This window comes from Monodelphis domestica, chromosome 4 (assembly GCF_027887165.1).
Source record: "Monodelphis domestica isolate mMonDom1 chromosome 4, mMonDom1.pri, whole genome shotgun sequence".
Taxonomy (NCBI): Eukaryota; Metazoa; Chordata; class Mammalia; order Didelphimorphia; family Didelphidae; genus Monodelphis; species Monodelphis domestica.
Window position 1 is genome coordinate 181,724,438 of NC_077230.1, and position 25,970 is coordinate 181,750,407.

General features: G+C 33.0%; 1 protein-coding gene across 6 annotated transcripts in view; it reads right to left on the reverse strand.

The window, feature by feature from the left end:
• Positions 1-25,970, reverse strand: part of TLK1 (tousled like kinase 1) — a 219,786-nt gene that overhangs the window by 50,601 nt on the left and 143,215 nt on the right. For all 6 annotated transcript variants that reach the window (XM_007494354.3, XM_007494355.3, XM_001375937.5 and 3 more), the window contains 7 exons: positions 21,166-21,241; positions 17,059-17,105; positions 14,916-15,011; positions 13,917-14,006; positions 13,357-13,449; positions 1,750-1,860; positions 1,521-1,657 (listed from right to left, as the gene is read on the reverse strand). In XM_007494354.3, the coding sequence (XP_007494416.1) occupies positions 1,521-1,657; positions 1,750-1,860; positions 13,357-13,449; positions 13,917-14,006; positions 14,916-15,011; positions 17,059-17,105; positions 21,166-21,241 (650 nt within the window). The remainder of the gene's footprint in view (positions 1-1,520; positions 1,658-1,749; positions 1,861-13,356; positions 13,450-13,916; positions 14,007-14,915; positions 15,012-17,058; positions 17,106-21,165; positions 21,242-25,970) is intronic.

A 25,970-nucleotide genomic window follows, 5' to 3' on the forward strand; every position in this document is an offset into this window, starting at 1 on the left:
AAGAGTGGTAAGGGCTAGGCAATGGGGGTTAAGTGACTTGCCCAGGGTCACACAGCTGGGAAATGTCTGAGGTCACATTTGAACCTGGGACAGGTTAAAAAAAAAAAAAGGCCTGGTTCTCAATCCAATGAGCTACCCTGATGCCCCCAACAGGAATGATTTTTAACATAGCTCTGATAACTCAATGCTGCCCAAGATTATAAATAAGTAAAAAAACGGGAATTCCAAAATTATTTTGTAAGCAACTTACTACTTTCAAAATTATAGCTCACTGAATTAATATGACTTTAAGAAATAATATCTCTATTTTATAAACACTAAATGAGGGACATTAGCAATTTGTCCAGAAAAGAATATAAATGAAGAAAGTTTTAAACCAAACTGCCTACCTCCTTTCTCTCAGTACAAAGATATAAAAATCATTACTGTTCAGGTACTTTAATTCTGATAATAATAAATTGACAAAGAACATATATTTTTGGTCCTTCCTGGAGATACTGCTAAAATTTTAGTGGGAATCATAATTTTAAGATTTCAGTCAAAATTAGATTTGTAATATACAGTATTTAATTTATAATCTCTATAGGAGGCAGTAGGATCTGAATTCCCTAGCCATATTTTTGTTTTTAAAAAACCATTCGCTTATAAGTTATATCACCTGCATAGCACATGCTGAAAGCTAGGGGGAAAAAGCTTGAAAGTTGTAAGGATATCACCAATACCTTTAGACTAAGAATGAGTATGCATGAGCTGCTAATATTATTGACATTTTCTATTTCCCATAGTTCTATAAAGATGCTTGGGAGGCAGAAGATCAACACAGATTTTTGGTCGTAGGTATTTGAACAAATGGCTCCCCTATTTACCCCTAACAGCTAACATTCAGCTCCAAAACACACTTAAGTTTTAAAAATTCCTTGTTTCAAAGTATTAGAAGACTACATAATAATGCAATTAATCAAACGATTATCTCTGTCTTTCATTCAGCATAACATAGATTTAGGCTAAATAGTAATAGCAAAATGGAGGTTCAAGGATGGATGAGAGATTTAAAAATCACTGTTGAAAATCCTTGAATGGAAAGTTATATTCTCTTCTTCCTGACTTATCCTCCAAAATAAAATCTAAAAACCACATCAGATTACATTTAAGGGAATCACATTTAAAACCATATATCATCTTCAGGACATAAAATAAATGATAACCAAGATGTTTGCTAAAGCTAAAATTGAAATCCAATACCTACATTTACATTTAGCTGTCAATTGTGCAGAATAATTAAATCTTGCTCACAACAAAAATTTACATTTTTTAAAAGCTAAAATAAATGAAGTCTACCCGTCTTACAAAGGCATCAGAAGTCAGTATTATAAATTCAGTTAACTCATTAAAGAAGCATTATACTGAATTCCATCAGTTCACAGAACAATGAGAAAGAACATGTAAAGAAAGTAATACTAAAAGATTTAATAACAAAGTCTCCCACAGTACTGGGCATTTTAAAAACAAGAATGACTAACTTCACAAGATTCTGAAAGGCAAAACCATCTGTCCATTGTTCAGTAAATGAAGCACCATGTCTAACTGTTGTAAAATGCCCAAGGCGTAGTCTGTCTTGCATACTCTTCTCCCTGCTTGCCAGTTTTTCTTGTGTGCTCTGAAGAAAAAAAAACATTAATAACTTAGTTAAAAATTTAAAAGCTCATAACAGTAGTAAAGATAGGAAAGAGAAGTTTAACTTAAACTTACTTTTTCTATTAAAAGTTTCTTACTCATTGAAATGCATTTATTTAATCTTTCTTTGTATTTTTCAAGTAATTTCTGCTGTTCGTCTATTTGACGTCTAAGATCACAGTTAGCCTAAAACATAAACAGAAAATGTAAAAACATAAATTTTAATGCTACTACATAATGTATCAAAAGGGAAAAAATAGTACTGAAATATCATAGCTATATGTGTGTATATATGCATGTTTGTATGTTCTTGACTCATCATGATTTTTTTTCTTCATGGATTCAAAATAAAGATTTTCTATGTTAAAAGGTTTGTAATCAGCAGGGCAAACTGAGATTCACTGTCTAGGTACCTTTAGGGGTGAGAGTGAGGCATTACATCTATAGCAGGTATTCTTAATTTTTTTTTGTGTCATGGTATTGGCAATCTAGTGATGCCTTCTGACCTCTTCTCAGAGTAATATTTTTAAATGCAAAAAATTAAACAAATGATTACAAATATAACCAATCTTACTAAAAGACAGTTATTAAAATATACATACTTCAAAACTCCAACAAATTCAAGGTCTCAAAGTTAAAAACTCTTTAATTTAGAAAACCTCAATCTATATTACTGTACTGTGAGAATTAATGTTCCAAATGATGAATCTGACATACTGCCAGATCAAAGATTTAACCTTTAATATACATAATAAAGAATTGGATAATAAGTACTTCTTTAAAGTGTTAGTTTAAAGTTACTCTTTAAAGTAAAGAAATACTTCTTTACTTCCCTTAATATTGAACCTAGATTTTTCCTATTTTCCCAAATGAAGGTTATTTCAGATTTCCCCAATCACACACCAAAAAATAAGACTGAGAAGGAGCACAATATTTCTTGCTGGCTTTAAGGCTACTACTCCAATTAAAACTCTCAATAATATCTCTCTTCTTTTGACATTCATACCATTTGTAATAGTCAATAAGCTTTTAGAAAGCACTTGGAGCTGGAAATACAAAGAGAGGACCAAGATTCTGAAATACAGAGGACAATCCCTGACCTCATTGAGCTCACATTAACATATCAGTCTCACCTAATTCATTTCTGCTACTTGCCAACACTATTTATTCCATCTTGCTCAAAGAATGACTAGCATTCCAGTTCCATTCTTTTCCTCTTCTCCAACTCCTACTATATAATTCAGTGACTTAACATTCATTCCAATATCTCTTTCAATAACCTGGCCTTACACCACACTGTAGAAGAGTTAATATATATAGCTTAAAAAGTTCACATAGATGTACTATGTATTCTGGTTCTGATTTTTATTAGTTCTGAAGCCACAAATCAATTAACTTCAGTTTTATCATCTGTAAAAATGAGAGCAGCACCTGTACATCTTATCTAATGGAGCTATTGCAAGGAAAACATTTTGTAATTTGAAAAGTACTATGTAAATGTATGGCAGCAGTATACATTTCCATTCCATTCTAGTCATTCTTGACTATGGCCATATTACTTGATCTATCATTAACTTTTTTGATTTCTAAAATTTCTAATATCACAACTTCCCATCAATCCACCTTTCCTAGTCATTTCCTCTTGCTGAATTTGCTTTTCACATTTACCATTACTCCAGTCCATCAAGAACCTCCTGTTCACACTTACCAGAACTCCAGTCCATCAAGAACCTCCTGACTCCATTTGCCTTCTCAAAACTAGAAGACATGGTTATTCACACCAATGATGCATCCAAGAATATATTGCTCCTGTGCTCTTCTGCCATATCTACCATATGTCAACTTGTAGAATTTTTTCCCCTTTTTTGCTCCAACTTCTGAGATGCCAGTGTCATAGATAGCTCAAAGTCACATAATGAGTGGCTCATAACACCACACTGCAAATTCATACTAATTATACTTAGATTCAGGGAAGGCTAAAGCTAGATTGACTCTGAGAGATCATTTAATCCAATTCTTTCTTTTTAAACAAGAAGGAACTGAAATGAGTTGCTCAGGTCAATGGAAGAGTCAACACTTATCCTGATTCGCAATGAAATGCTTTTTTTCCACTATACTTCTCTTATCTGAAGTACTCTGAAATCAATTCACTTATCTCTTACTAATTTGTCATCCCTCTTCTCAAAAGTCATTACAAATTTTCCTCACTCTTAACCAACACTTAATTCTATCTCTATTAAATGCCATTTCAGCAGATAACCCAATCTACTACTTTACTGTAGTAAAGTCAGTTAATGGAATTCCTTCAATTTCTTTTTAATCCAAAGTTTCGATTGTTCATCACTCACTTTGTTTCCATCTCAAGTAGCCTGATTTCTTCCCAAGGACAATCAACACCTGTTCTACCCATGACATTCCATTTCCTCTCTGACTCTGCTTCATCATCCTCTTATATTATTTAATCCCTCTCCTGGTTCTTTTCCTTGGCCTATAAGCATGTTTAAGTTTTCCCACAGTTAAAAAAACAAAACATTTCACTTAACCCTGCTACTCCATTAAATCCATATATTCTCTCTCTCTTGCTTCTATCCTCCAGGCTACTCTAGTTACCTCCATTTCTTCATCTTCTACGTGTTCTTTAATGCCTAACAATCAGGCTTTTATTCCCACCACTATGACACTATTCTCTCTGATGTCACCAGTGACCTGCTAAATGCCAAATCCAATGGTATTTGTTCATACTGTCAACAATAACTGGAATACAACCATTAGTTAATTTTCTGTTAAAATCCTACCTATCAATTATGACCCAATTCAAATATTCTGATCTTCCTATCCCTAAATAACTCAGCATATTTTGCTTATATATCTTTTATGGAATTTTTTTTTGGTATACATGTCAAATGCCAATAAGATTCTTACCTTCTTAGAGGTAGGAATCTATTACTCATTCATTTTTTAATGCACTTGATCTACCATAATCTTAAATATCAGGTGCTCAACAAATGTCTGTTAAATATCTCTTTCTATAAACATTTAAAAAGATCCTTCCCCTCAACAAAGTGTATTTAATGGCATATTGATACCACTGTATTTTTATCAAAGACAACTTAATAAAGTTATTGAGTCTAAAGGACCTCCACAATCTAGCTACAATCAATTCTCATCTTCTTGCTTCCTATGTTCTGTGTAATTAGAATTTGCTCCCCAGGACTCTCCCAGCATCCCATTTATTCGTTCAGCTCTGTGCTAATGTAGGGAGGATATATTTTGGTGTAGCCCCACCTCTCTTTCTCTCTCTCCGCTCCCAGGAAGGCAGTTATGGAAGATGGGTGAGAGCCAGGCAGGAGAATTTTACCCATGTGTTTTCACTCAGACTTTTTTTACTTTTGTTCTTTTATTTCTTTTACTTCAAGTGATTGCTAATAAAGCTTATAAAATATGATACTTGGAGTTATTGATATTAATTTAAATCTTACAGTTCCTAGTGGTGGTATTTCAAGTTAAAGAGAAAAAAGGAATCCATTAAGATCAATGTTCCCTCAAATCATTTCAAGTTGATATATTATCTTCCAGCTTTTAATCTATGATCTTTTAACATATATGGACCACACTCACAAACACTGAAGACTGAATATATTTGGCTTAAGAAATGGTCAAGTTCACAGAAAATGCAATTCGTTCGATCTCATTCCAACTTTTGAGAAGCCAATCCATTAGGATGGGGTTGGGATTTAAGGCAACTCTCAGAATGTTTAATTTCCAAAGAAGATCCAAAATAACCTTCAGGTTACAGTTTGAGGTAGCAAAGACTTGTAACTCCAAGGTAAGATGATTCCATGAATCATAGTTCAACCTCAGAAGAATGAATTAACAGTCCTGAAATGACAAGGGAACAATGAAGCAGCAATAGAACTAGAATTGGGGAATCTTTTCTAATATCACTTGGGAGGAGAGAAGACTAGGGCTAAGTAGAGGGCAGGAAAATTATAAAATCATCTCTCCCTGAAACCCAGTATGACAAAACAAGTTAAGTTTTAAAGGGGATGTGACCACAGTAATTAATTATTTTAGATAGTAAATTGCAAAGTTGGCATGTGAACCCAGGTTCTTGGCTTCCAAATCCAGGGTTCTCATTATAACACCAAACTGGGTTCCTACAGAAAATTATCTTACTTGTACTAGAATTCTATCAAATAGGGATGTGCTTGAAGAAATTAAAAGGAGGGACGGGCATCGTATTCAATATTAAATGGATGGCTTTATTCCTCTGAAGTACCCCCTCCTACTCCCTTTTGATAGCAGTACTGTTGTTCAGTAATAACTGATTCATGACCTCATTAGGCATTTTCTTGGCAAAGATCATGGAGTAGTTTGCCATTTCCTTCTTTAGCTATTTTACAGATGAGTATTTGAGGCAAACAAGGTTAAGTAACTTGCCCAGAGTCACATAGCTAATAAGTGTATGAGACCAGATTTGAATTCAAGATGAATTTTCTTGATTTTAAATCCCATGCTCTATCCACTATGCCACTTAGCTGCTCAAATAACAACAATAGTATTTATAATTTTGTTATAATCTTTTCTTTATGATAGCTCTAAAGCCAAATCCTGAATGGCTTTAAAATAGTTATTGACAGCATAAACTTCTGTTGTATGTTTTGGTTCATGTGTTTGCCAATCTTAAGGGCCACTGATAGTCCTTCACCATTTATATTAAATACTGAGGGGAATTTAGTGAAGTCCAAACACTAAGGTTCCACAACTATTGTTAATGAGACTAGATTGAATGACAGTGAAATCTATACAATTTCATATCTATTCTACTTTCCCTTTTACTTATGAATTCTGAATGAGGATGATGTGACATAGGTGGGATTGATGCCAACGGCTCTGGAGGAATTTTTTTTATCTCAACAGCTTGAATGAGATGACAGTGAAATCTATACAATTTCATATCTATTCTACTTTGCATTTTATTTATGAATTCTGAATGAGGATGATGTGACATAGGTGGGATTGATGCCAAAGGGTCTGGAGGAATTATTTCATCTCAACAGCTTTTCACTATTTCATAAGGAATACTAAACAATCTTCTATAACTTTACTAATAACAAATAAGCTCATATTTAAAGCAGGTAGTAGCACAATATCTAAGGGCAAGATTTGAATTTCAATCCTGCTTTGGATGCTCACTGTGTGATCATGGGCATATACTTAACCTCTCTTAGCTTTGGTTTTTCAATCTCTGCAGAAGATATTGACACAAAAACTGTAATTATCTTAACGGCAGCAAGTTTTCATCATAAGACTGCAAGGCAAATGACCAAATAACATGAAATGATTTCCTTTAAAACCATAGTGAAACTAGCTCCTCAGATAAGAGTTGGTGAACATGGAATTTTTATCCAAAACCAACCAAGGGACATTGGAGGAAATGAATCTTATTAATTTTTACATTCTCATTTTGAACAAAACCAACAAAAGAAGGGAGTTGTAGTTAAACAGAAAGGCAGCTCAGAGTTTTTCTTTGGAGAGATAAATAAACAAGCCAGGAAAATAGGTTTTATCATGCATCCAGAGAAAGTCAAATTAATAATTTTATAGGATATTTGGTGTTCTCATAAGAATTTGCAAAAGAGTTCAGAAGATAATAAAAAGGACTTTAGTAAACAAAGGCTTAACTTGCTTTGTTAAGGAAAGAAATATGGTAACTAAGGACAACATTAATTTGGAGAATAAACGTATTTGTAAAATCTAAGGGAGAAAAGCAGTTTAAAAATAAGCTTAAGAAAAGCATGAAGAGCTGACCCTGGAGGTATTTAAGAATGAATCTAGGAGGCAGCTGGGTGGCTTATTGGATTGACAGTTAGGTACAGAAATGGGAGATCCTAGATTCAAATCTGGCATCAGACACTTCCTGGGCAAGTCATTTACCCCCCCATTGCCTATCCCTTAACACTTTTCCACATAGGACTAGTTCTAAGGCAGAAGGTAAGGGTTTAAAGGGTTTTAGTTTTTTTGGTTAAAGGTTTTTAAGAGTTTTTTTTTTTTTAAGAATGAATCTGAAAGGAGAACAAATAGATTAATCTGCAAAGACTACAAACTCTTTTTATAACCAAGGAAAATGGGTTCCCATCACTTGGACTCTATTTTCATAGCCCTAACTGCCACCAAAAGAATCAAAAACATGAAAATAAGCAGACTAAGTGTATAGATACTATACACTAAAGGCAAAAATGTTGAGGATATTGAGGTATTAATTCACAAGAACACGGAGGAATAAATTCATGTGAAGAATGGAGAAGGGGGTACTGGTCAGACATAAATGCATTGAAACAAATCTGATGATAGCATTAGGAGGAGACAAAAATAAAATAGAGGCTTTTGAAAATGATGTTCCACAGTAGATTTAAACGAAATATGTAGTGAATTCAAGATCAAAGAAGGGCAGATAGACAGCCTGTGTGTTTCCCTGGTATTCCAGAGACATCAGAAGAAAGCAAGTCCCTATAATTCTGAGTAGAGCCTGTGTGATAAGATTATGGGAGGATATGTAGAAGACTTAGAATGTTTTATGAACTGTTCTGCTGCAGGCAAAATCCACATCAATGAGATCACAAATTTGTTTTGAGTAGTTGAAAAACATGGATGTGCTTTAATTTCTCTAGAAATAGAATTGCTAATTCTTTACTTGAAAAAGATTGTGCAGAGTATCAATAATGTCTGCATTATCTAAAAAAGCTGTGATCCCTAGTAGTATTTTCCCTTAAATCCTTTGACCACTGACATGGAAGAAAAAGGTGTTATGAAGGAACAGAAAGGAGAGCAGGGTCACTCGAAAACAGAGTTCATGGAAGGAAGTGAAGAGTAAGAAGACTAGAAAAGAAGGGGAGGAGGGGGGCCACAATATGAAAGACTTAAAAAGCCAAATGAATTGTATTTTAAATATGATACTGGAAGTGACAGAAAGCAATTGAGTTTTTTTAATAGACAAATTATATAGTAAGACTATGCTGGAAACATCAATATTGAAGGCACTGGAGAGATTTATTGTCAAGATTTTTGAAAGCAAAAAGGATATCAAAGGCATGGGAGGAAAATTTTAGATTCTGTTATCCAAAAAAGAAATGAGTATTTGTAAGAAGTAACCCAACATGGTAATTTCCCCATCTCTATAAAATTCCTTGTGAAGAACTGTGAAGAATCTTTGATGGAAATATAATAAGGGATCAACAAGTTTTTGAAAATAATATTCTTAAAAAAGACTACATCTTAATGACAATCCTATCCAAATTAATCTACTTAATTCAGTGCCATACCTATCAAATAACCAAAAAACTTTTTTTAAATAAAATTAGTTCATCTGGAAGAACAAGAGATCAAGGATATCAAGGGAACTAATTAAAAAAAAAAGTGAAGGATGGGGGCCTAGTAGTACCAGATCTTAAATTGTATTATAAAGCAGTGGCCATCAAAACAATATGGTACAGGCTAAGAGATAGAAGGGTAGATAAGTAGAACAGACGAGGGATAAATGACCTCAGCAAACTAGTGTTCAATAAACCCAAAGATGCCAGCTTTTGGGACAAGAATTTGGTATTTGACAAAAACTGCTGGGAAAATTGAAAACCAGTATGGGAAAAAATAGGTTTAGATCAACATCTTACACCCTATACCAAAATATATTCAAAATGGGTAAATGACTTCAATATAAAGAGTGAAATCATAAATAAATTAGGTGAACATAGAAAAGTATACCTGTCAGATCTATGGGGAAGGAAGGAATTTAAGACCAAGCAAAAAATAGAGAGCATTACAAAACAGAAAATGAAGGATTATGATTATATAAAATTAAAAAGCTTTTTTTACGAACAAAACCAATGCAACCAAAATTAGAAGGAAAGCAGCAAACTGGGAAAACATTTTAATAACAAAACTCTCTGACAAAGATTTAATTTCCCCGATATATAAGGAACTAGGTCAAATTTACAAAAAAATCAAGTCATTCCCCAATTGACAAATGGTCAAGGAACATAAATAAATAGGCAGTTTTCACATGATGAAATTAAAACCATCAACAAACACATGAAAAAGTGTTCTAAATCCCTCCTGATTAGAGAAATTCTAATTAAAACAACTCTGAGGTACCACCTCACAACTAGCAAACTGGTCAATATGGCTACAAAGGAAAGTGATAAATTGTTGGAGGAGATATGGCAAAATTGGGACACCAATACACTGCTGGTGGAGTTGTGAATCGGTCCAACCATTTTGGAGGGCAATTTGAAATTATGCCAAAGGGCTTTAAAAGAATGCCAGTCCTCCTCCAGAGAAAGAACTGATAAATAGAAACAAAAAACAAATAAGACTTTTTTTTAAACATATATTTTGTCAAGCGATGCCTTCCCTAGTAGAGGAAGAAGAGAGAGTCTGGAAATTTTAATGTAACCAACCAATTAACAATAATAATAAAAAGAAAGAAAAAATCTTGGAGAACTTAACCAATAAATTGTACTGGAATCAAATCATCATCACAGACCATACTGTTGTCTAGTCATACATATTGATCCATAAAAACTCAAAAGCAACCAGATGTGACAATTTCAAACAGTCATATTCACCAAACTATATGAACCCCAAACTTTCAAAAAATGGAGACTAGCAAAGAACATCAAAATTACATGGGAACACTGATGGCTTGTCTACTACTAAAGTTGTTCAGAGGAAGGTTTCGGTGAGCCCACGGAGGATGAGCTTACATTTGAATATTTTATTCAATCACAAAAGATAGCTGCTTTATCTGCCCATGCAAGCACATATAGATTATTAAATATAAATGAATAAAAGCAGGATAGCAACTTGTCAAAAAAAAAAGGAATGCTAGTCCTTTGGATCCAGTTATACGACTGGGTTTCGAAATAAACGGTAGGGATTTGGGGGATGGGATTATTTAGGCCAGTATCTGAAGAATAACCTGGTTTTGGGAAGGCCACCCAAGCTCAGAGCAGGCAGAGCAAGACCCTAAGATGAGACACACACAGAACCCTATGTTATAAAACAACAGTTGTTTAATAAAATAGGAACAGGTTAGAAGGGATTTGGATACTCTAATAATAACTACCTGCACCTCCCCAGATCTACAAATCTCTTCAGAGAGATTGCTTCTGAGTGTTTTCCTTACTCTACTCCTATACTCTCTATGTAATCCCAAATTACTGTACTCAGCTAAGCTAATACTAAACCCTCCTTTTGATCATCTAAGAAAAGGGTCTGTGTGTAAGTCTGACAAGGCCCAACAATGGTCTCACAATCAGCTGTCAGTTGTCACAAGAGAAGCACAGGAACTCAGCAGATGTCAAATAGCCAATAGGGTAACAGGCTAATCCAAATAGCAGGTAGGATGTGAAGATCAGGCAGTCAAATGCCACAGGGAAAAAGCTAATCTCCTCAGGTTCACCCAGAGAGAGAAAAGCCACTGCCCCCAGCTACACTCCCAAACTCTTATACTGAGGTACTAGCTCTGCAAGCTCCTATCAGGGCCCTCTCTGCTCTTGCAGAGGCACCTCGGGGCAAAACCTTGACCTGGTATCAGCAGTTACATAGGTGTTCTTTGAAGAATTCTCTCCTCTGTGCCTCTAGTATCCTCATATCCTGCCCTTTCCCTCTCCCATCATTTACACCTGTAGCAAGTGTTCCTCAACCAGTTATGCTGCCTTTGGCTGGGTGGGAGTTTAAGTTTTAAGAAGTACATATTTATACTTATATACATTTGTTTAAGAGTACATGTATATAACACGAATAAGTTACAGACTACAGACAAGAGGTAAATCCTAAAGATTTTTGAAAAGATAAGTGATACAGAACCCCAAGTCTTAGGAAAATTATTTTGAGAACTTTGTAAAAGATGGGATAAACAGACTGAAGGCAAGGATTTCAAGAAGTCATTATAGTACTAGTTTAGGAAAGAAGTAACAAATCCTTAAGATAGGGTACCTTCTACATGCAAGACATTCATTTGCTAAACAAACTACCTCTAAATAAAGGGATTGTCATGTGATCGGTTTTCAAATATTTATAACCTGAAAAAATCCAACTAACTTATTTTTTGTTTCATGATTTTGATTGCAAAATAATAATGGACGGCATTAAAAAGGCAATCAATATCACATCAACTAAAAACCATACATATAATTAAAATTTTAATAAAACATTTATGAGACTGATCTACACATATATCAAGGGTAGTTGACAAAAATTCAACAAGAACTCCTGATTCAGAAGCCTTCTACAATCTTTTAGTGCCCTTAGGGTCATCATTTGGAATACCAATTATATATGGAATACCAGTTATGCTGCCTTTGGCTGGGTGGGAGTTTAAGTTTTAAGAAGTACATATTTATACATATATACATTTGTTTAAGAGTACATGTATATAACACGAATAAGTTACAGACTACAGACAAGAGGTAAATCCTAAAGATTTTTGGAAAGATAAGTGATACAGAACCCCAAGTCTTAGGAAAATTATTTTGAGAACTTTGTAAAAGCACTCTTGGTATATTGCCATTAAAAACAGTGATCTGTCTGTCTAATAGTAGGTTTTATATTTCACCTTTTATACAGTAGCTAATTCAGAAAGAATTCAACTAACCTTAATGCATATTACAAAAACAGATTTCTCTCATGATTGCTGATCACAGCAAAAATCAGTTCTATATGTGTTCATTCATATTTTATAGAACTTCCCTTAAAAAGAAAAATATCTTCTCAAGTTTAATTTTTAACCTGATGCTTTCAATTATGTTTTTATTACTATTTGGAGCTTTATAATTTTTCAAGATAAGAACAATGTTTACAAGAAAACTTCATTGTTGATTCGACCATTCTGAAGAGCAATTTGAGAACTATACCAAAAGGTTATAAAATTATCCATAAGCCTTTTGACTCAACAGTATTGCTACTAGTTCTATATCCCAAAGAGACCTGTCTCCCCCCCCCCCCCCCCCCGCCAAAAAAAAGGAAAAAGAAAAAGTACTTCTATATAGAATATTTATAACAGCTGTATTTTTGGTGGCAAAGAGATGGATATTGAGGGGATGCCCATCATGTGTGGAATCATTAAGCAAGTTGTGATATGTGATTGTGATGAAATACTATTATACTATAAGAATTGATGAGCAAGATGCTTTCAGAAAAATCTGGAAAGACTTGCATGAACTGATGCAAAGTGAAGTGAGCAGAACTAAGAGAACATTGTACACAGCAATATTACAAAATGGTCAGCTGTGAATGCAATGATCTAAGACAATTCTGGAGGACCCATGATTAAAAATGCTACCTACCCACAGAAAAAAAAATAATGGAATTTAAATGGAGACTGAAGCAATACTGGCTTAAAAAAAAAACAAAAAAAAACTTTCTTTTGTTTTCCTTAGTTTTTCTCTCTTTATTTTCATTTATAACACAACTAACATGGAAATGTTTTGCACAACTGTATTATTATAACTTTTATCAAATAGATTGTGATCTGGGGGGGATAGTTGGAACTCAAAATTGTAAAAAACAAAGGTAAATAAACAATGATAAACACATGTAATCAGAAAAAACCAAAATATTAAAATTAAAAAATTAAGAGCTTCACTAATAACAATTAACTTCCTTCCACAAACTGTTACTTACCCTGAGCAAATCATCTATTCGACCTTCTTTCTTTTCCAGGTCCTGATTTTTATTACTTTCTAGTGCAGCTAATTTCAGCATTGTGAGATCAGTCTAAACAAAAGAAAACTGTTTTATCTTTTGTATCATACGGCCTATAATCCAATAATAAAGCAGAATGTAAAAAGAAAAATGGTAAAACTATCAATGTCAACTTTTAAAAAATGTATTAATGTTAATCACATTTCAGTTAACCAAGCTGTATTAATCATCCAATCTCAAGTTCCCACAAAGTTCAGAAAACATTTATAACGACCTGAGATGAGGATGAAGTTTATTGACAAAAAAGATTTAAAAAGCCATGTTTTGTGGATATTCATTTGACTTTGCTATAACTTTTACATAAGAGACACAAGGAACAAGAGTAAACTTTAATTTCTAATCTAACTACAAATTTGACGTAGTCTAGTAATTTAGCTTTCTTGAGTAAAAAATATGATTTGTAAATATATCTTTGAAACAAATAGAATTCAATGCAATTGTTTCTGAGCAAAGAGAAAATTGTTAAGATTGTAATTTACCTGAATAATTTTAAAAGATAACTGCTTTGGTTGTGTAATAGGGTGGTCCCCAAAAGCTAATGCAGTAGGAGAAGGGCTATTCGGCCGAACCTAAAATACATATTTTAAAAATTGTCATATTAGGAAAAAAAGGTTAAAATGCTTTTTAGCAAAATAGATTACTACCTAGAACAAGTATATGAAATTTTGCTAACCATATGATTTCCCCCTACTTTTTGAAATCCTATAAAGTATTTAAATAACTTATAAAATGTAACCAATAGAAATTGTGCCTAAATACTTGAAAAATATGCCCCGAAAATTAGACTCAAAAAGTATGATTCTCATAGAAATCTTGAGCTATAATACAATATCAAATGACAATGAATTTTTTGATTCTATTGCACATTCACATTCATTTAAAAACCAACAGTACAATTTCCCTGATCAGAAAACAGTCATAATATAAAATTTAAAGGCAACATTATTTGTATGAGAAGCAAAAGTTTAAAAATCGTAACAGGAAGGAACGTGAATTCTTAAAGACTTTGAAAATCCAATCCCCTTTACTGTTCAAAAGGGAAGGGGAAATTATCTTAGGCTGATGACTTAATTATTTAAGACTATTTTTAAATATTCCCAAGAAATGAAAATTTGCTAAATCTCCCCTTTAGTCTTATTGACAACAAAGGTGAAATTTAGAATTCAATCATAGCATTATGATTTATTCCAAGTTTATTTTAGTCCTCATGTATTCAATGAAATATTAGTTTTGAATGCAATGAAATTCTTATTAAATTTCTTATTTTCAAAGGGCATCAGTGTTATTGTCATAGAGCTATATATGATAATTTAGATCTTTTAAAAAGAATGCTATTTCTATTTACATAATTGATAAATTTTTATTTAGATGAAGAAATGTATAAAGAAGCTATTTATTGTACCAATTTGTAAAAGCTACTCAGTATCTAAAACTTTTTGAAGTAAACTTAACATGACAAACTCACAGGTAAAACTTACACAAGAGGAAGGAGTGGAATGTGAATGTGAATTCTGAGGTGATCTGATGGCAGGAGGTATTCCTCTTACTGGACTGGAGCCATTCCCCCCTTGATACTAAAGAGAAAAAAAATATAGGTACCAAATATGCATTGAGAAGACTATTTAAGAGAAAGTCTTAAATCACAACTATATCAATAAATAATAATAAATTATAAAATCTAACTATATTAACATAAATAGATCAATTTTATAATGCAAAAGGCAATCATAAGATAATTAGTCAGTTCCTTAAGACTAAAAAATAAGAAAACTTTAAAGAAAAACAATTTAAAATTATCTCCTCCCTACTTTAAAATTTTTATGATTATTTCTTATTCATTATTAAAATTAACAAATGACAAAAGATATCTTCCCAAGCAGAATTAAAAATGCTATTAGCTCTTAGATGAAATTGAAGCATACCACCCATTAATAGAATGTTAAAGTTTTTGTTTTAAAAGAAGAAAACTTATTTGAAAAACATGATTATATCCTTATTTTGAATATTCTGCAAATAGTTTACTGCCAAATTAAGAAATCCAAAAGCATGTTCTAAGTCCCCGGTAAATGAATGAGGTACTATGCAAAAGTCCTGGACAGACTTGGCTCCACTAAAAAAATCAAACAAAAAACAAACAAACCAATTAAAAACAACAACCTTACCTTCCATCTTAGAATCAATACTGAGTTTTGGTTCCAAGGCAGAAGAGCAGTAAAGGCTAGGTAATGGCTGTTAGAAGTGATTGCCCAGGGTCACAAAACTAAGAAAGTATCTGAGGCCAGATTTGAACCCAGCACCTCCCTTATCTAGGCCTGGCTATCTATGTACTGAGTTACCCAGCAGATTCCATCCCGAGGACTCTTGCCCCTTTCTGCCTACTCTGCTCCTTTTTCTACTGATCTTATAGTCATTCTCGATCACCGAGAGACTACCACTACTACATTAATGAACAGTTTAACTTTTTGTTTTCTCTAAGCTGCCACCAGATTCCTTTCCAAATAATACCACCCATATCACTGCCCACACAATCCTATTAACAGAAATAAGTGTCAATAGTTGAACTGATTTCAAACATCTTTCTAAGCTTCCTGGTGATGGAACAATAAAAGGTAATAAAGATCTATGAAACTGCTTACTCAGGGGATGAATATTAAGCTCAAAGTATCAAATGTGATATAGTGGAAAGAGGACTGAACTTAGGAGAGACCTAGGTTCAACTTTTATATTCACACAAAGGCAAGTCAATTAACTTTCTCAATCTTCTGCTTCTTTCTTTTCTTTTGGTACGATTTATACAATTTATCATCTACAAGGGAATGGCACTCAAATTCAACAAGCATTCACAAATCACCACCAGGGTGAAGTTTTAGATAATCAGATCATGAATATAAAGGAAACTGAATGTAAAGCACTCTATAAATATACATAGAAGCTATAATACTCACTATTATTATTAATACAAATGAAATGATCCTGCCTTGATAGGCAAAAGTATTTAAATACTTCTCCTCCACAAATGAAGATCTCAATTGGTCTACAATTGTGTAGATGGTCTAGCCCATGGTCATGCTGGTGATGAGTCTCGGCATTTCCCTAAGCTTGAGAGCCTTGTATGAGACATATCTAATAGTGGTCTTTCTATGTTCTACTGTTCTAGCTTTTAAGAACATAGACTCACTGTGGCACTGGTATAGGACTTGAGTGCTTATATGGAAAGCACAAGGAACAATAATTTCGGAGGAAATATAATAATAAGTTTTACCACAACAGGTAATTCTGCACTGTTTCTCAAGAAAAAAATATTTTCCAATAAAAAAAGATAGTATTCACTGTAAGTTTTTACATATGCCCCAAATTACAAGTCGAAAAGAGTACTAATATTTTAGTTGAATATTTCTAAACTGTTCTCAGAAACTCACTCTCAGGGCTATTGGTTCTAATACTATTTAATCTCTTGTCTTTAGATCCTATGTATTGCCCTGAGGATGTTAAAAATTCTCAGATAAATGTTCTTTCCATTTGAAATTAGCAACAGTTGAGTATATAGTTCAGAGTTCTGCATTTGGCCAAATGCAGAATCACATCATTTTAGAAGACAGGAAGACTCTTCATAAAACTTACTTCAAAATAGTCACTAATTTTGTGGCCACGTCCCCCAATACTTTTTCCTAAAAAAAAAAAGAGAGAGAAGAGGAGGAGAAAAAGAAAGAAAGAAAATAGTGTCACATATTTAAAACACAATGATAATGAAGACTATATGGTTATTTGGTCAGAAAAGTGAACCTGTTGGGATTTGATTTCTAAAGAATTTAATAAAACTTGTTGAATATGAATACTTGCTATTTCATTTAGTTAATGTGGGGGTAGGGAAAAAAAAGAAGAGTGTAATAGTAAAACCAAACAAACAAAAAACTTCTCAGTTCAGAGGGAACCAAATTCTACTAGAATTCCAAACAATGATGGGTAGGCCTTTAAGTGGCATGCTTTAGTAGAAACATGTCAATTAAAGTAATTGTTCCAATTATTGAAGGTTCACATAAATACATGATGTTAAAAGATTAAATTCTATTACACTAATTACTTAAAAATAAGCATTGAGCAAATTAGCATGTTATAAAACTACAATTAATTCACAATGGTTTATGGCTTCTAATTGTTCATAAAAGCATATTAGAATGAACAAAAGAGACAAAGTGGCAACTTTATGGTAACAAAATAATTCATACCTGTAAATTATAATGAAAAAGCTCTGTTAAGCAGACATATCTTTGCTCTGCCAAGGAACTAAAAGTATTTAAATATGGAGGTTGTTTTGCATAAGAATATTTTGTTTTTTTAAGAAACATTATAAATTATAGGTTTATACATAAAGTTTAAGTGTGGTTCTCATAAAGTATACTGTGATAATAGCATAGTAATTATTAACAACATATAGTAAGAACTGTATTAGCTAATAAAAATATTATTCTGAAATGCACACTACTTTTTTCCAAGATAGAGGTTTTAAAAATCCTTCTATTGATTCAACATTTTAAATAAATCATGTTTGACATGAAGATAATATCATTTCAAGCTATTTGTGGTTTAACAAGGAGAATATACAATCTACTATGCTTTCAAATATGAAGTTAAATATTTTCATTTTATAGGTTTTTATAACTCCAGCAAAATTTAATAAAAAGCACTTATAAGGTGCTTTAGATTTGTCTGAAATGGTCATAACCAAAATATTTTCAGCTATTTGGTTACCAAAATCAGATATTTTCCTCCCCTAAACAAGCAAATGTCTAGATGGAAAGAAATCTTAAACTAGGATAAAATAGTTCAAAATGAGATTTTTATTGAGTACTTTTCACCCACTTAATCTACTCATCCTAAAAGTAATTTTTTTTACAAAATAGTAATAGTTTTACATAAATACTTACAAATAAAACATTCTGAAAATACTGAACATATTAAAACACCAGAGGAATATAAAAACTTTAAAAGATATATTTTATACTCTCAAATCTTGATTTTCGTGATTGTCTACAAAAAAAAAGTGAAACCTGAGTGTGGATATTTTCAAATTGTTATTGTAAAATGTTTTGTAGGCAGAAAAAAAGTTATTTCTGCAAATAAATAGATTATAACTCCACATTTCTCAAAGTGCAGCTGCTTCTGTTTGGGGGAATAAAATTAATACAGTCCTAGAATGGTTGGAAAATAAACTTCAAAATACTGGAACATTTTTTCTTATGAAGTTAGTATGTCATAGAATAAAAATTATAGAGAATAATTTTTTCAAAAGTTTAATGAAAGAAACAAGTAGAGTCTATTCATGGTAATATGCCCATATGTTTAATATTATGCATAATTCTTTAAGAATCATTAACATAACACTCTCACACTTACCATAGAATTGAGATAGCAAGACCTTACTCAGGGGATGAAACACAAGACTTTGTAGAGATTTGTCCTCATCAATAACTCCACAAAACAGAACTCAGACAAGTTTGAGAAAAAGTTAAATTAAGAGTAACTCGGCTATAGTCTGTACTCCTTAATTACTTTCCAGTAAGTATCTTTGTTCTTTGCTGTAAATTTAACTCACTGACAAGCACAGATGTTTCTTAATTACAAGAGTACAGTTGGATTCCCTGCTTTTCCACTTTCTAATTCTTTTCCACTCAGCTGCCATATTAATATCTCTATAGCTGACAATGTCACTCTTCTGACCAAAAAGTGAACCCATTACACTTAAGAGTAAAATAGAAATTCCTGTGCTTGACATTTAAAGCCAAATATTACATTCTATCTAGCAACAGCCTACCTTAACAGACGTATTGGACCGTACTTCCTTTCACTCACTCTATATTCAAGCTAAATTGGCCTCACTGCTATTGCTAAGAGATGATATTCCATCTCCTGTCAGAGTGCTTTTCAATAGGTACCAATATATCGAATACATTTTGTCCTGCCCCTGTAAGGACTCCTTAAGTGGCACTTCTTACCAGAAGGGCTATTCCTAATCTCCCTCTGTTTTGCAAAATCATTTGTTATTTACGTATGTGGGTATAATGTATTTTCAACAATGTGATATAAAGACCTCCTGGGCAAGGTCAATCTCATTTTTGTCTTTGTATCCCAAGCCTCAAACTTGTAGGGGCTTAATAAACATTTAATGACTTAAGTTGGAAAGTAGGAAAAATAGGCAAACATAGGAATAAAACGAGACTAAAAATTATTTTACATGAGTCTATAAACTTCTACTAGCGAATACTGTTAAAAGTGCCATTAGCACTATATAAAGTATCTTATCAGTAAAACTGAAGGGAATTAAACCAATGTCACAAAGAAAAATGAAGAAAACCATCCCATACCAAGTTTAATGCTCCAAGAGGCAGCTAGGGAGCACAGTAGGTAAAAGTGCTAGACTTGGAATCAAGAAGTACCAAATATAAATTTCACCATAAACACTTACTAGCTGTGACTGTGTGAGTTTATATTCTAGTAGTGGTGAAACAAGTCTATTTATAAGTATGTACAAATTAAATATAGTTTCAGAAGAAAGATACTAGCAGTTGGAGGACTAGGAAAGCTTCAAGTAGGTAGTAGTGATAGAATGGCATTTTGAACAAAGAAAGATTTTTCCAGGTAGACATCACCTTGAGACACTTTCCATGTGGACCAATTAGTGTAAAGGCGCTTATACTGGAGTTGCATTTGGCTGAATCACAGCATCTGTCTTCAGCATATTTCATTTTCTCCTATCTTACTTCTTCCTCCTCTCATTCGTTCTCTCTTTTTTCCTTTTTCATTCCTTTCCCTCTTCCTCTCATTTCACAATCCAGTACAACCTGGTTTCCAGCTATATTACTGCGCTAAAGCTGCTCTTCCCAATTACCAGGGATCATCTCTTAAAATGCTAAATTTAATGTTCTTTTCTTAAACCTTGTCCTCTTCCACCACTATCTCCTGGATACTCTCTCTTCCCCAGGCTGTTTTGGCACCATGAAGACAGAAGGGGTTAGGATCAACAGCACATGCAGGAGGGCTACATCATAATCAAGAGATGAATGGGAAGGTGAAGAAAGTGGGGATGATATGAAAGGAAAAGGAAAAAGCTTATCTAGAATAACCTTCATTTCTCAATAAAAGTTAAAGGCAAGATTATCAGCTTAGAAAGTATGGGGAGAAAAAGACGTGGAAGGCTTAAAGAAAGAAGATATAGTCCAGAAAAGATTTTGTGAGAAATGAGACAGGGAATCAACTAAGGAATAATAAAAGGAGTGCTTTGTTTTAATGAAGGTTTAGGTAAAGTTGGATGATATGAATTTATATCATACCAGATTAGTACAGTATGACTTCCTCAAGCTCAATTTTGTAATGGAGCAGAAAAAATATACAGTGGGAATAATCCAAGACAGGGGCTTGGAAAGGAATGAATGGTGACAGGACAAGGAACTAAGGGATTTCACAGCAGAGGATAATGTACAGTTTAACTGAATAAAGGCAAGACTAGACAGGAAGGGAAATGAAATGTGAACAAGGTAAGTCTGACAAAATACTATTTTCTGACAGGGTACGTAAAAGGTTTCATATACAGCAGCTTTGGAGTCATGCAAACATAAAACTATCACTAGTTCTAAGAACTATATGTGAAAAAGTACATTTTACAACAAGTTTGTTAAGTTATTAACAACTAATACTTATTTGGTTCTCAAAGTGTACTGTTTAATAACTCACCCTGACTGCTTTCACTTTGGTTTTCTGCTTTTCTTTTTCTTCCTCTGGATGGCTCTGACTGTTTCTTCTCTGGAGTCTACAAGAAAACAATTAATAGAATTATAAGTTGTTATTTTTACAATGTAGTTTTATCTTAAGCATATATTTCTTTAATACAAAAATTTTTCTATTTAGTATTATTTTTTAAACTTTGTCACTGTCATCTGCTATTATAAGATTAGTTCTCCATTATAAAAAATTAGGCATAAATTATACATAAAAAAGAATATATTTAGAATGCCTAATACAGAATTTTTCTGTAAGTAGACCAGGTGGAATGAGAATAAACAAGTCTTCAGAGGTGCCTAGGAAAAGACCCATTCTTTTTCTTTCCAAAACTTTTTGTTCTTTCCCTTAACAGTTAAAGATGGTATAAAAATCTCAGGTTAGTTCATAGCCATTTGGGGACAAGATAGAGCTCCCACTGGGAAAATTATCATCTGGGTAACAGCACTAAACAGAAGAGAAAGGATAAAGTAATAAAAATAACAAATGTTGAAGTCTTTCTGGAGAGTAAAAATTTAGAGTAATAACATGATTCACATTTTTAGTAAGAAAGGATTGAGGAACCAACAAATTGAACAGATAAACTAGAAATTATAAATTTAAACAAGGAAGAGAGGAGGTGTGGGAACTATCTCTAGGTACTCCAGATTGTTCTATTTTGTGGCAATCAATTTTTCCATCTTCCAGATCACTGTTTTGTCCTGGTATATAGGCTTGTGAACCTCAATGAAACAACTAGCTATAGAGGATTACCCAAGAGAGTTAGGTCAGAGTGGAGAATTTTGACAAAATTATTTCCCAGATAATTTTGATCTCCTAGAGAAGAAAATGGCAAATCACTCCAGTATCTTTGCCAAGAATCCCTCAGGGGCAATATTAAAATGATACAAAGATATGCCATGGGAGGATGAGAGAGAAGGACAACTACAAGCAGTTCTAGAAAAAATGAAGCAATTGGGTCAAAGCCAAAGGAAGCCCAGCTACATATTTTTCTAGTGACAAAAAGAAAGTCCAGTGCTATAAAGATCTAAATTGCAAAAAAACAAGGTAAGATAGATGTGATTAAGCAGGAAAAGGAAAGATTAAACATCAATATCCTGAGTGTTAAAGTGAACTTAAATGGAGGGGAATGGGTGAATTAAATTCACATAACCATTATATATAATACTGTGGGCAAGAATTCCTTAGAAGAAATGGAACACCCCTCATAGTGAATAAAAAGGTGAGAAAAGCAGTACTGGGTATAATCTCAAAAATGACAGAATCTGTTCAAATTCAAGGCAAACCATTCAACATCACATTAAATACAAGTCCATTCTCCAATCAATGATGCCAAAGAGATCAAAGTTGCTCAGCTATTAAGATCTAAAACATCTTATAGAAATAACATTAAAAAATGTCATATTCATCATTGAGAATTGGAATGTCAAAGTAGGAAATCAAAAGATAATTGGAACATTAGGCAAGTTTGGCCTTGGAATAAAAAATGAAGCAGGACAGAGAGATATTGCTGCCCATAGCAAACACTTTTTCAACCTGAATGGAAACTACACATGGACATTACCAGATGGTCAATTTTGAAATCAGACCTGATGGTTTTTACATACTTTGCAGCCAAAGTCACAAAAGCTCTAGACAGTTAAAACAAGAGCTGGAGCTGACAGTGATTCAAATCATAAGCTTTTTTTTATTGTAAATTCATTCTTAAAGTTAAAGAAAGTAAGGAAAGCCATCAGACTACACAGGTATGACCTAAATAATATCTTGCTGGGGATATGCAAATGCAATGGAAGTGATTAATAAATTTAAAGAATTAGATGTAGTAGAGTTCCTAAAGAACTATTGAGAAAGGTTCACAATAGTGTACAGAAGGCAGCAACAAGAAAAAGAGCAAGAAAGCAAAAAAATAAAACAAAACAAACTGATAAGGCTTTACAAATAACTAAGGAAAGTGAAATGCAAAGGAGAAAAGGAAAGATATACCCCAAGTGAACACAGAATTCCAGAATAGCAAAAAGGAATACATTTTTCTTAAATGTATAATATAAAAAATAGAACAGATTGGGAAAAACAAAAAAAATGGGAAAAGTTTCATGCAAAAATGGGCACAGTAAAGATGAAAATGGTCAGGACTTAATGGAAGTAGAAGAGATTAAAAAGGGATAGTAAGAATGTACAGAATAGCATATACAACAAGTTTCTAATCTAGAACCAGACTAGCAAATGAAGTTAAGTGGGCCTTAAGAAGCATTAACAATAAGGCTAGTGAAGGTGACAGAATCCCAGCTGTTCTATTTAAAATCCTAAAAGATGATGCTGTGCTGTATGTACTTAATATACTTGCAAATTTAGAAAACTCAACAATGGCCACTGATTGGAAAAGATCAGTTTATGTCCAAATCCTTAGAGAGGGTAATGTTCAAAATACCAAACAACTGTCCTCATTTCACACACCCACAAGGTTATGTTAAGATTCTGCAAGCTAGGCTTCAGCAGTATGAGGACTGAGAATTACTATAGTCTGGTTTTCAGAGGAAAAGGAACTAGAGACCAAATTGTAAATATTTTCTGGATTATGGAGAAAGCAATGGAGTTCCAGAAAAATCTACTTCTGTTTCACTGGCTACACTAAAGCCGTTGACTACATGGATCACAACAAAATGTAGCAAGCCCTCAAAGAGATGGGATTACCAAATCATCTTACTTATCTACCGAGGAACCTGTATGCCAGTCAAGGAGCAAGTTAGAATTGAATTTGAAACAATTGATTAGTTTAAAATTGGAAAAGGTGTATGAAAAGGTTATACATTTTCACTTTATTTAACTCATATGCAGTATATATTATGTGAAATGCCAGGCCAAAGGAATCAAAAGGCAGAATTAAGTTGCAGGTGAAAGCATCAACAATCTTAGATAGGAATATGATGGCAGAAAGGGAAAAAATTAAGAAGCCTCTTGATGAGGGTGAAAGAGGAAGTGTAAAAGTTAGTTTGAACTTAAAAAAAAAAAACAAAAACAAAAACAACCCAACAACTAAGGACATGGCAACTGACCACATCACCTCCTGGCAAATGGAGAAGAAACAGAAGCAACGATAGATTTTATACTCTGGGACTCAAAGATCACAGCAGATAATGATTGCAGCCATGAAATTAAAAGGAAAGCTATGGTAAATCTGGACAATATACTAGAAAGCAAAGATATGACCTTGCCAAGAAAGGTCCATATAGTCAAAACTATGAAAGTGTAAGTGATGTCTGAGTGCCCCAGAATCAATGCTTTGAAATTGTGGTGCTGCAGAAGACTTCTGGGAGTTCCTTAGAAAGCAAGATGTTCAAATTAGTCAAAACTTAAGTTAATTCAAACTATTCATCAGAGGGTCAAATACTGAAGATGAAGCTTAAATACTGTGGCCGCAAAGTGATAAAGAAAGAAAGACCAACTGGGAAAAACTGCAAGCAAAAGGAAAGGGGGGGTTGGTAGAGGATGAGATGAGTAGATAGTTCATGAAAGCAACAAACATAAGCTTGGACAGACTTTGGGAGTTAGTGGAGGATACTTCTATCCTTCTGGCATGCTATGATATATGGGGGTCACAAAGAGTTGGACATGGTTGAACAAATGAACAACATCAACAATTTTTCCATAGCATATGTTTATATATAGGAAGATATACAAATAGATATAATACAAAGCTAATAATCAATAAATTGTGTCTGACAAATTAAGAGACTTTGGGTAGAATAAAATGCAAATCAAAATGCTGGTCACTATCAGACACACCAAAAGTTTGACTGAAATACTTAGGCATTTTAGCTACTGATGGGGTAGTACAGCATACATAAGACCTATATACCTCCTCTCCCTGCTCAAGAAGGGCAGTTACTTAAACATACTTTTAAATACTGAAGGTTTAAAATACCTAAAATCAGTATTCCCCTCAAACAGGGCCCTGACCTAAGTTTTATAAATCTAAACTCCAAGATACCCTAACTAAATGTTTCAATCAACACTGTATTTCAAAAACTTAATGAATTATAAAGTTAGCTTGTCATGTCTTTAGTAAATTGCAAACTTTTCCATAACACAAACCATCTCAATATATAAAGTTTATTTTGAGATATACCATGGGAAGTTCCAAAAGTCAATTTATAAAAAAAAAGATATTTGCCTTGCATTATTCAAAATACTCAATTATCTATCTTAAATGTTTTTTCATTCAGAACTTCTAAACTACTTAAAATGAAATAGACAAATATATTATTCAAAAATTTCTAATATAATAAAAAATAAATTTCAGTACTTATCACCTATGTTCTTATGAATGAGAAAAAATTAGCCTGGGAAAATGAGTGGTTGTACAGAACTGTGTAATATTATGTTAATTCTAAAGCTAACCACTTTGGAATGATTAGGAAATCCACACTTGAAATGTTATAGTTTCCAACAAATATTTCATTAATATATTTACTGGTTAGACCATTGTCAAAATTTTCCCATGCTTTTAAATTTGTTTTACTACTTCAGAAATTTCCAATTACCTTCAACATAGCTAAACCTTAAGAATATTCTCTGGCAATATTTTCTTATGTTTATAGACTCTTCAAAAATTGTGGTCTTATTTAACTAAATCATCAACATTACAATTAGTAAGTAGCCTTCATATAATCACTTTTTTTTTTGCAAAGCACTTGCCAAATTATCTCACATGAACCTCATAACAATCCTCTGAGTTGGATACTACAGGCAGTATTTATCTC